We start from the raw sequence: 11,669 nt of genomic DNA, 5'->3' as shown, positions 1-11,669 counted from the left end.
TTTAAGGATTTGCTGCACATCAATCTTTAAGTGTTGGCAGTGGCTACAAGTGCCTTTCACCCACTCCTTAAACTAGACTACTGCAACAGTTTCTACATTGGTCTGCCCTTGATGACCATTCAAAAGCTGCAGCTGGTGCAGAGTGTGACAGCCTGTCTTCAGATGCAGTGAAATATACTTCAGATATAAAAATTAAGTCACTAAGTATGGCTTTATTTTGTCCAAATAAATATTTTGATAAACATATTAATAGTTAATACTTTGATACACTTCTCTACATGTAGTTAAACCTATGCCTTAACTTTATCCATGAGCAAAATTCTCCAAAAAAATGAAATTAACTTTTGTTTATGATAATTACAGGTTAGTGTTCTGTGTGACTTAACTACCAGATTTTCTAGCCTTTAATCTTTAGAGATCTCAAATAACACCCAGTTAGAAAGCAGCATAAATGGGATTACTTCCTAATCCCCAAAATTTAGAAGACAAGATTGTTGGTAGTTCCATTGCTTTAACAAAATCTTCAAACCCAACACACACAAATCCAGAATTTCTGCCTCAGTAGAAAGTGTGCTTAAAACTCTGGTCCAGTTGAAATAAATGAACAAAATAACTAAACTCAGTGTTACTGTAATTAAGCACCTGAAGTATTTCTATCAACTATCCAGCCAAGATATTCTTAGTGGAGGAAGAATCTGAAAACTAGCAGTGCTAGTGCACTCTAGTTAATTTTTAAGTGTGGAGGGGAAAAGATGGGTTTGTGTAGCAAGACTTTGTTAGACCCTATCTTTCAGTAACACATCATTCAAACCCTACCGCACAGTATTCTCTTTTAATTGCTATATCCAATGTAGTCTGAATATACTGTAGGCCGGTCCTCTCAACAATCCTCTCAACAATCTCATTGGTGATCTGTTGGTCCCAAGTGACTCCGAGGATTTTTCTGAGACAGCAAAGGTAGAAACTGTTCAGTCTCCACTCCTGCTTCGAGTATGTGACCCAGCTTCCAAAGCCATAGGGCACTTGTACACATGATGCCATTAACATGCACACATGATGAAAATGTTACTTTGTGTGACTTAATGGCATTGCAGTATACATGTGAAAGACTTTTAGGGGTTTAAAATTACTTTGCATCATTGCAAACTAAACTACACCTGGATGTAGTTCAGTTTGCAATGTTGCGGGCTTGGGAAACAGTGTGCTCTCTCCGAGCTGTGGCAGCAGCCTGCTACTAGCCTGCCCAGGTAGCCCTGGGGGGTGCTGCTATGATGGAGGGAAGGACCAGGGCCCACCGCAGCTCAGACTAAGCTCGGTCTGCTGGCAGCTTGCCCCCCAGCTGAGGGTAGGCTTTGGTTCCAAAAAAACCCAAAAAACGGATCAGGCCCCTTGCCATAATGTGATGGAAAAATTGAAATGGTTTAGTCCTCAGGGTTTTGTTCTATGCCCCACCATTTCGTTCTATGCCCCACCATTTCAATTTCGGGGACATAGAATAAAACTTTGGGGATTAAACCCCCAAGCACCTATAAAGGAGGGTGCGGAGGACACGTGCCTGATCAACAAAAACCTTTGTGTTTAGGGTTAGCAACTTCTTGTTCCAGGTACATGAGGTAAATTTGCCAAAGGTGATAGAGGCTTTGCTGATTCTCATATCATGTTCTCTGTCAAGACTAGGTGAGCTGGTAAGATTTGAGCTGAGATAGCAGAAGTGATCTACACTGCCCAGAGCTTCATTATTGATGTAGATTTTGGGTGAGATGCTGGTGCCTTGTGACATGACAACTGTTTTCTTGGTATTGATTGTCATGCCAAATCTGGTGCTTACATTAGAGAACTTTTTCATCATGATCTGCAATTCATCAGGTGAGTTAGAGGTAAATGCAGCATCATCTGGAAAAAGCAGATCCCAAACAGTGAGCTGAGTGACATGCCTTTTGCTCTGAAATCGTCTAATGTTGAACAAACTGCTGTCCATCCTCAATTCAATTATACCAGATTGATCATTTCCAAAAGCATACTTGAGAAGGATGGAGAAGGTGCCAGAAAAGATACGACCAGCCATGTAAAAACATAAAATAGTTTTTAAACTGCCCTATGATAAAACATAATTTAAAAGGCTTATTGTGAGATGCTGTTTAGGGATACATTGGCTACTCAGCAGAGGAGCTGGCTGGAAAGAAGTCGGATCTTGTTACCATCAGTGACACTGGTGTTAACACCCAATCCTTAGGTGTGAATTGAACTCAGTTACCTGGTATTCCTGCCCTTCTTGCACACAAAACCTAATCTTGTAGTTTTGGACCCAAAAACTGGCCCTGTGGATATGAAGAGTCCCTGTGAAGGGGAAGCACCAGCGGCTGCAGTGCTGATCCCAGTAGTATGGTCAGCCACTCCTGTGGTGGTAACTATTTTTGCACCTCCCACTACAACGGCAGCACTTGAAGCTACTTCTGTGGTTGCCCTCCCCCCCTCAAGTTATGCTACTGTTCACATCCCCCAAAAGGCAACGTCAGTGAGAGGTCATGCAGGCATACTCGCTCTGGATTTCTAGTGATGTGTGCATAAACCAATTTTTTTCTCCACTTAAATGTGCTACCCTGTCAAGTGCATTAAAAATCAATAATGTGAAGTAACAAAGGGGCTTTAGAACACTGGTAGCATGAGAAGGGTTACATTGTGATCTCTTACCCAACATAAATAATGTGTGCCAAGAAGAGAACCCATTTAAAAAAGGGGTCATTATTTCGTAACCTAAAGTACCCAGTATCTGATATGCTAGCTGGAATAGATTGTTGCAAAATTCTTCATGACTGCGAATGTAAGACTATGTAAACTTCAAGGAAACTTACAAGACTATGTAAAAGACAAGGAAGACTTCTAAAAAGTGTTGGACTTTTGAAAGAATGAAATTCTCAGACAAGGGCCAATAAAAATACAATATCCCGGCTGATCTTCATGGAGACCCTAGGATGATGGTCAGAGCTGCCCACGCAACGCTCCTCATGGGGATGAACCCCACCTGCTCCCACTCAGGACAGCTCCTGCTGAGCTCCCACCCACGCCTGCCCCAGCCAGTGTCCACAGCTTACTGGCAGGGCTGATCCCAGTGTGGCTGCAGCCACCCAGGTGCTGCTCAGCTAATTTTGCCTCCAGTGGTGGGTAGGAAGCTTCAGCAGGGCAGTTCTTGTCCTAGCGCATGGAGCTCCAGCTCCAGCTCCTGGATGTCTTCCACCCACTTGGCCACCTGCAGGTGGGCCATTCATTGTGCCAGGTGGTGTTTCCTCCCCACCTAGAGAGGCACAGCAGGGACAGGAAAAGTAGGAGGAGCCACCATTGGAGGCAAGGGGAGCTAAGCAGCACCCTGGCAGCTGCAGCCACACTGGAGCAGCCGGTCAGTAAGCTGTGCATGCAAACCAGGACTGGGGTCAGTGGGCTTGGGCAGGAGCGCAGCACTAGCTGCCCTGAGTGGGGCTCAGCCCCACGCGGAGCACTGTGGGGGCAACCATGGGTCGAATCCACTCAATTGGTGGGTGCTTGCCCACGGGCCAGATCCAATTAGTTGGCAGGCTGAATCTGGCCCTTGGGCTGTATTTTGCCTGTCTGTGCTCTAAGAATGTAGCAGAGGTATGGTGGTGTCCCAATGACATGTAAGATGGGGGTCACTAGTGGCTGTCCCATGATAGTTTTTATAAATCACAAATGACAATTCAAGCATTCTGCTCACATTCCAGTTTTATATTTAAATTCATGTGCCAGCTTTCCCCCTATGATTCTGCAATCCTTCGAATTTTGCTTTAGTCACAATTTTTCCAGAATGATTATTTTTATATAATTATATGTTTTCCTCAAATATTAATAGGCATATTTGCCTTTTATTTGCTGTAACCTCCTTCCCCCCCAAAACCTCATTTTTGCTTGGAAAAAAGCCTACTTTTGTTTGCAAAGCTGTTCATTTTCAACTTGAATTTTGACCAGGTTTGTTTTTCCTTACAATTTTTTCACATACCTCTAATAGTATTTTCATCTAGTGTACATGTAAAATCTCTTACAAGACAGGTCTTGTAAAGTGAATCATTGGCTGCTGATTTTTTTCTGATCACTAGATGTCAGCATAGCACATGTATCTATGACTAATAAACTACAGCTGCAGTTGTCTGGAAATTGTCATCCTATCCAAAACTTGGCATTTGTTTAAAAGAAAAACCTAGAAAAATATCACTTAACCCATATAAAATGTGCTATCAAAGAGATACAGCATGGCCTCAATACAAAATAGGCACAAGACACACATTCTAATCTCAGCTTTGCACTGAGTAGCTCTGTGGTCTTCCCTAGTGACTTAGTTGCTGGGTCTCATTTTCTCCCCTCTGTAAATCACTAGAGTATTGTATGGAGTATTGTAATGGAAGTTAATTTCTAGTTGCCTGAAACACCTGAGAAATGTTGTAAAGTTCTAAACTGGGAATTAGAAGAGCTGAGTTTGGCCATTGACATGCTCCTTGAACTTGATCACAGCATTGCAGCTTTTTGTCTCTCAGTTTCTCCTTCTCCAGTCTGTCTTTATTTGTCATATTTACTTGAATCCAAAAGGAGGTTTCCTCACTCCGCCCCCCAACCTCAATCAGCATAGGGACTAAGAAACCTCACCTTGAATTCAAGTACCTGACCGGGGTAGGCGGCAGCTCAGCTCCAGCTCCAGGCTTGGGGCTGAAGCTGGAGCTAAAGTAGCTCCTGCCCCAAGCCAATATGGCAGGGGAGGGGGCTTGCAGCTGGAGGAGTGCTTGCTCCCTCCTCCCCTCCACCGTGCCCCTCCCACCTTACCTTGTGATCCTTTAGTCCCCACAGTCCCAACCAAGCCTGGCTGGGTGCTGCCACAGTGGCAGCCAAGTACTACCATTTCTCCCTGACTGGGCTGGGCTGGGCTGGGCTGGGGCTGCCACTGCTGCTGACTGCCCCTCAGCTGGAGCAGAAATGCAGCAGCAGCAGCAGGTAAGGGGGGCAGGCACAGGTGGACAGGCAGAAGGAGTCAGGCACAGGGATGGGGGTAGGGGGGATATGTGACAGGAGTAGGCTGCAGGCAGAAGCAGCGGATGTATCCAAGCACACGCAAGTGGGAAAGGGGCAAGGCAGCAGGCACAGGAATGGAGGGGCAGGTGGCAGAAATGCAGATGGCCAGGCACAAGCACAGGGGGACAGGCAGCAGTGGGGGAAGCACAGGCATGAAGGAGCAAGGAGGAGCAGAGGCAGTCTTGCCACACCCATATGTCAGAAGCCTGAGGGCCAAAAACCCAGTAACAGGTAGAATGGGTAACATCACTAAGACCTTGGGCACCTGAAGGAGGGCTGTAAAGGCATTCATAGATGATGTCTGAGCTTAAGCACCACATTTGCAGCCAGGGTCATTGGCCCCAAGAGTGCACACTTGGCTTAAACCATACAGTGCCCGTTCTGAGATGGTTACGAGTAATCTAGGCCCTGTAGGGCAGCTGCCAGCCTGAGGAGTGGAAGCTGGTGTTGGGGATGAAGTTTTTAGCCACAGTTCTTGTGCAGCATATTGCCTGCTCCACTGATGGGAGGTCCATGTTGTGGATCACATGCCATCAACAGATTCAGTGAGTTTATTGGCCTGAGTGGAGAATAGGTTTAGAGACTTCAGGTAGTTAGTTTTTTGGCTTGTGGCTACTAGGTTGGAGTGCAACCAATGGTCCAGAACTTGGGCTTTGAGGCCTAGGGCCAGGGTAGCAGCCTGGCTCCATATGTATATACTAAGGATTACCTAGTAAAGTGATCAAGCAGGAGACATATTCAAAGACACAAAAGATGCTTAGGGCCAAATCCACAATAGGATTTAAGCAGTGAAGTTCTACCCTACTCACTCTCTCAGCACTGCTATTTTCAAAACCCATATTCACCTGTCATAGTCCCCAGTCACTTAAAGTTCTCAAGAAGCTAAGCTTTCAATATTAAAGTTTGCGAGGTTTCTACATTTCTGATTCTGGGCATATGCACAGCAGTGCCTCTGTGCTGAGTAGTTTGGTGTTTACCTCATGTCTAAGCTCTGTTGGGAAAGTGCACTGAAGTGAGACTCTACGGTCTGGTGGTAGGGCCATTCCCCTGGGCTTCAGTCCTTGAGTCAATGCCTATTTAAGTATTTTAACAATGATGTACCATGGGTCTCCGGTGCCTGGGGGCCAATGCTTGCATTTGCACCCCCGCTCCATGCTTCTCATAGCAATACTTAGTCACATCGTGCGGTAAGAACTCTGAAGGGCCCAGCTGGTGCCCAGGGGTCATGACTCCCTCCCCCCCGGTCGGTCTGCCACTGCATTTTATCAAATGACTGTTTAATACAAAAAAGTTAGATAAAAAGTCCTTCATTGCTGGAGTAGGAAGTGGAACATAGGCTTCCCTTACCCTCTCTCACCAGGTGAATTGTTCTCATTCTGGTTTTCTTTCTCTGGCTCAGGAATATTTTACCATTTCTGGGGTGTCAAAATCAGCCTGGCCCTGGGACAGATCCAGACCTTGTGGGCTTCTCCTGGGCCAGATCCATGGAGCAGCAGCTTATGCGGTGGGTCCAGGTCCAGTGGTGCAGGTCCATGTTCAGGTGGCAGCATGGATTGAGGAATTGAGCTACAGCGGCTGGGGAATCAGACAGCAATGGGATAAACAAGGGCTGTGTTTGCACAGCCTTCACTTGCCCCCCTGCCACCAATGGTCATGTCTATCCAGGGACCCCAAATTCTGCAGTAGGCCATGTTCCATCATCTGCTGAACTACTGGAGGGCCACCGGGAATGGTTCTGCAAGCCAGATCTCTCTCATGGGCTGTATATGTTTGAAACATAATGGGTGCATCTACACATGGCCACATGGAGCCTTTGTTACTGTGCCATCATTTAGTACTCCTTTTGGAAGTACTAAAAGACGGCGCAGTAACAGCCTGTACTGCACCATGTCAGCAATGCATGGTTATTTTTGGCCACTATGTCACCACAGCAACGTGCTACAACAAGGGAGCATGTTGCTATGGCCATCATAGCAGCGGTCTCACTGTTTTTGCCAGTGGATGCTACAGCACCATAGTTTCTTGTGTAAACAGGTCCTATGTGGAACTGCTCTGCAAGAAGGAAGTGAGTCCTCTTCTTTGCCTCCACTCCATCTTGCCTGGAGAATCACTCATATATCTTCTTGATTTAGGCAGTCTCCCAAGAGGTGGGAGATGTGGACTAAGCTTCTCTGCTCATCAGAGGAGTTGACTGCCACAAATTCCATTTTTAGGGTCTCACTTTCCATACATACTATGGGAAGCCTAGGCAGCAGTGTGGATTCCCCTGTGATGGCAAGGAGCTTAAAGTTAGTTGCCGTAGTCCTGAGCACTGCTACTCAATGGATTTAGCACTTAACTCCCATTTATTTTCAACAATACTTAGGCACCTGCTATGTGCCACTGAAAGTCTTTTCTAAGATGCTTAGTTTAAATTACACAATTACATCATTTTCAGACATGCAATACCAGCCAAAAAACAACCTGGTTCCCATCTGCCATGGGTCAGGGAGTTTCAATGGCACATCAGTGGCAGAGAAGGCTTTGCCTGTCCCTGTGCCAGACTATGGCACAGGCCCAGTTTCCAGCTAGGGAGGAGCTACACGGGGGCTGAGCAGTTGAAAGAAGTGTCCATACTATTACTGCTTCTCCCACCCTCTGCCTTCTCCCTTGCCTCCCAGCTGCAGTGTAGGCACAGCTGGAAGCTGCCTGGCCCTGGCCAGCTCCCCATCAGATGGAAGCTGTGTCCATGTTGCAGCCAGGGATGGGGACCTGCAACTGCCTGTCCCAGCACAGGTATGGCCACAAAGAAAAACCCTCCAGTTCCTTAGGCCAGCATGTTGCCGACCCCTTACATATGCCATCATGTATTGTTGAATCTCTGCATCCTTATATATGTACATAAGGGAAATTCAAACCATTGTTCACTAATGAGATGATATATGTTGACCACAATATAGTTGGCAGTCAGTATTTGAAGAACTGGGTACTAATACAACCTGAAATAGTAACAGACAGAAGTGTCTTGCAATGTGCTATGCCAAGGCTTTGAGGGTCTTTTTCATTAAAAATATAAACATCCTCCCAGTTGCCTTAAAGTAGAAAAATTAAATCTAAGATATTCTCTCTCTCGTGCTACGACTGCTTAATAACAAAAAAAACGCAAGCATTCTACTGTTCCAGGGCCGGTACAGAAAATATTCATGGTCAAAATGAAACTAAGCCAGACTATCAGCAAAGGACTCAGTAGAGAGAGCCAGACTTGCAAGCAATAAATCTGAGTGATTTTTAAAGAAATAACATCTGTCCAGTTTGGCCAAGGACAAGTAACCAAGTATTTTGCCTCACATGAGGGTTAAAATCCTCCATAAGTTGAGTCATGGCTTTGCAAAATGGAAGACAGCTGTTTCACAGACAATGGGAGATGATCCAGATGACTTGCATTAGTATTCTTATAAATCATACAGTTAGAATCACATCTTAAAAACAAAAGTGTTGCAGTTTGCCAAAAGAAAACCCAGACTTCTAATAAAAAAGCAGACTTGCTTATTTCCCACAGTAGGTATAAGTGTTCACAGAACCAAGTAGACACTGATCAAAGGTAGCCTGAACCATTATCAAACTGCTTTTAAGAATTTTCTCAAACCAGCAAATAAAGCTTCACATTTTCAACAAATGCAATAACAACCCCAGCATTTAAGATTAAGCTATGACTAATAAACACTCTTTTGTCTAGCCAACATCACAAAGGGATATTGACTCTCCTTTGTAACAGCTATTGAAATCCAGCTGTTTGATTCTTCATGTCTCGGCACACCATTAACATTCAGGGATCACACACAAGCTTGCTTACCATTTTCATTATGCAGGAAGAAGAAAAGACAAGACAGAAAGAACACCACTCCACAGAATGAAAGAGAATAAAAGTATCATTTGGTCAGTAATCCACATCATTACTGCTATCCAGGGAAGTAAATGCTTTAATTAACAGTTTCCATAGTGTCTTCTACTTTCTCTCTCTCAACTCAGAAAGAGAGATTTTCCTGAACAAAGAACAAACATGGATTAAAGATCTAGAAATATATATTTCACATCAACTACATGTTTTCCTTTAGTCGTATTAAGAAACCTAGTAATACTTTCCAGGGCTTCTCCTCCTTCAGTCCACTGGAGTTTGTGAGATTATCAACCCCAGTTAATTTCCAGACTCACTTATGATCTGAGCCACTGACACTCGAAACCAGCAAACTCCAGAAGATAAAGATCATTGTCATCAATGAGATAATATGGGTGGCAGCAATTTAGAAACCTTTTTTACATTATTGGAGAAAATTGCTTCCTGACCTTCACAAAACCTGTACAAATCCTGAAGCATGAGATAACGTATCATCACTGCACTCGTAAGTGTGACCTATTGTCTATAATTGCAGATTTGTCCTTCATTACACTGTAAAACAGTTTGAAAGTCACTTTTGGTAGAGTAAATTATCATTTGTTTGGATAACACCCCAAACACCATTCTTGGGAGCTCCCATAGTTTGCCAATTCCCTTTCCCACAGCATCAGAAGCACTTGACAACTGCTATTGAAACTATACCCAAATATTCTCTTTTCCCATGCTCAAACAAGTTAATTTTTTTCTCCCATTAAGTTATTTGTTTTAATGAGAAGAAATAGCTCTTTTACAGCTCTTATAGCTGGTCCCCTAGAGAGAAAACAAAAGGTACCCTAAACTCCTTCTTAGGTAATTAAAAGAATATTTAAAGGAGTTTGTTTTCTCATTACTCAAAACCCAAATGGGCAAACGTGGTAAGAAGAAAAGGAACTGCACTAGAAATTAATTCTTACTATTGAGTATATGCATAAAGACTGCTAAGACAGCTCAAGGCACTTGCCCTATAAATAGCGCCCTATTGTCAGTGTATAAAAAGATGAAGCATGTCTCATAGCACACAAGCATGTCCAATTAAGAGTTAAGCCCTGTCAGTGCTAAAAATGAAACGCTGCATCAACTCATAATCTAGTCTTGGGGTAGGCATACCACTGGAAAGAGTTCAGTACGTCACTCAGAGTCTGAACTGCTTTCACTCACTGACATAAAGCAGCAAGTCATTTTTCTGCCTCAGCAATGGAAGGAGTTGTTATAAGACACTGGGTGGAAACACCTGTCCGTTATCAGGCGCAGTTTGCTGACCAAGAGCTGGAAGCATATAAGCTGGAGCACTCTTTATATGCTTTGCCAGGCCCATCCACATCCTCCGTGAGAATCAACAAGCATGTAATTGCAGCAGAGGAAAGCAGCACTGGGGAAAATGAGCAAAGCTTTCAGGTCCTACTGGATGTTGTGCAATTCCGCCCTGAAGATATCATCATTCAGACTTTCGAAGGCTGGCTCCTGATCAAAGCTCAGCATGGACCCAGGATGGACGAACATGGTTTCATATCCAGAAGCTTTACTAGGCAATACAAACTGCCAAATGGAATTGAAACAAAAGATTTGTCTGCTGTCTTCTGTCATGATGGCATTTTGGTTGTTGAAATGAAGAATGCTTCAGGAATGAGTTAATGTTTTGTTAACAATCTTCTTCCTCGTGTAACCGTGTAATGCTGTGCAATATAGTCAAGCACTTGGAGTTGTTGGTTTTATTTCAATGCAGATAAGAACTAACCTCTGCACATATTTCTTGCTTTGTTGAATTCTTGTTTGATGTGAAATGTAAGATAATCTGCCTCCAGCCATGTATGTGCTAGATGGCTATACTTATTATACAGCAGAAAATACAAAGCAGCTGCAGAAAGTGAAAACTATTTTGGATACTGCTTTCTGATAAGATATGCAGTACAAAGCATGCATACAGTGTTGATAAAGAAAGGTTTCATTTGTAATATATATTGACGAGGTGAATAGTTAAAGAACAATAGACGGCCCGCGAGTTCTGTGAAAATTTAATTTGCATACTAGAAAAATGGCATGTTTGTATTGATTAATATTTAATGTTGAACTCAACCTATGTGAGAAGTCTATAACCCACTAGGAAAAAATCTGGTTTTCAAATGTGTTTTTAATATTCACTTGAAAGTATTCTTTTTCAAAGAAAGGGTGTTATACTTAACAAAATGATATAAACAAGGAGAGTTTTTTTGGAAATTCGGTATTTAGAAACATACTACTTCTTGTTAATGCCAAGTCAAAGTAACTTGATGGAAAACTTTCAAGTCCATTTTTTTTCTAATTTGTAGTGGATTTTTGTTTAAAAGTACCCTCACTATCTCAGAGTAGAAGGAAAATACTGCTTAATAATAAACTCTCAGAAGGACAACATTCATTCCTGTGTGGTGCCACTGATTTTAAGTTATTGCTATGATAGGGATGAATTTGGCCCTGCCCAAAATATAACAAGACTCACTTACTTCTTTTGCATTAGAATTTGAGAGCCCAATCCTGCAACTGGAGGACTGTTCTCAGAGAACAGGTGCTTCTTCTAACATTCAAGTCTATTGGCTTTACAGCAGAAGAAGGATCCACATGTATGTGTCTAATTGCATGACTTGGGTCCCTTTTAAAGAACAAAGGGCCGTTTTCTGTTCCCAGTTACACTTGAGAAATCTAACTCATTTCA

At 43.4% G+C, this 11,669-nt stretch overlaps 1 protein-coding gene across 1 annotated transcript; it reads left to right on the top strand.

The window, feature by feature from the left end:
* The first annotated feature begins 10,130 nt into the window (after positions 1 to 10,130).
* Positions 10,131 to 11,371, top strand: HSPB3 (heat shock protein family B (small) member 3). The gene has a single exon (XM_006265447.3). It carries the CDS (start codon positions 10,178 to 10,180, stop codon positions 10,613 to 10,615), a length of 438 nt encoding a protein of 145 aa, XP_006265509.1. The 5' UTR covers positions 10,131 to 10,177; the 3' UTR covers positions 10,616 to 11,371.
* The last annotated feature ends 298 nt before the right edge of the window (positions 11,372 to 11,669 follow it).

The sequence above is a fragment of the Alligator mississippiensis genome, chromosome 3 (genome assembly GCF_030867095.1).
Source record: "Alligator mississippiensis isolate rAllMis1 chromosome 3, rAllMis1, whole genome shotgun sequence".
Taxonomy (NCBI): Eukaryota; Metazoa; Chordata; order Crocodylia; family Alligatoridae; genus Alligator; species Alligator mississippiensis.
Note: the sequence above shows the minus strand (reverse complement) of the source record. Positions and strands in the feature narration are given on the sequence as shown.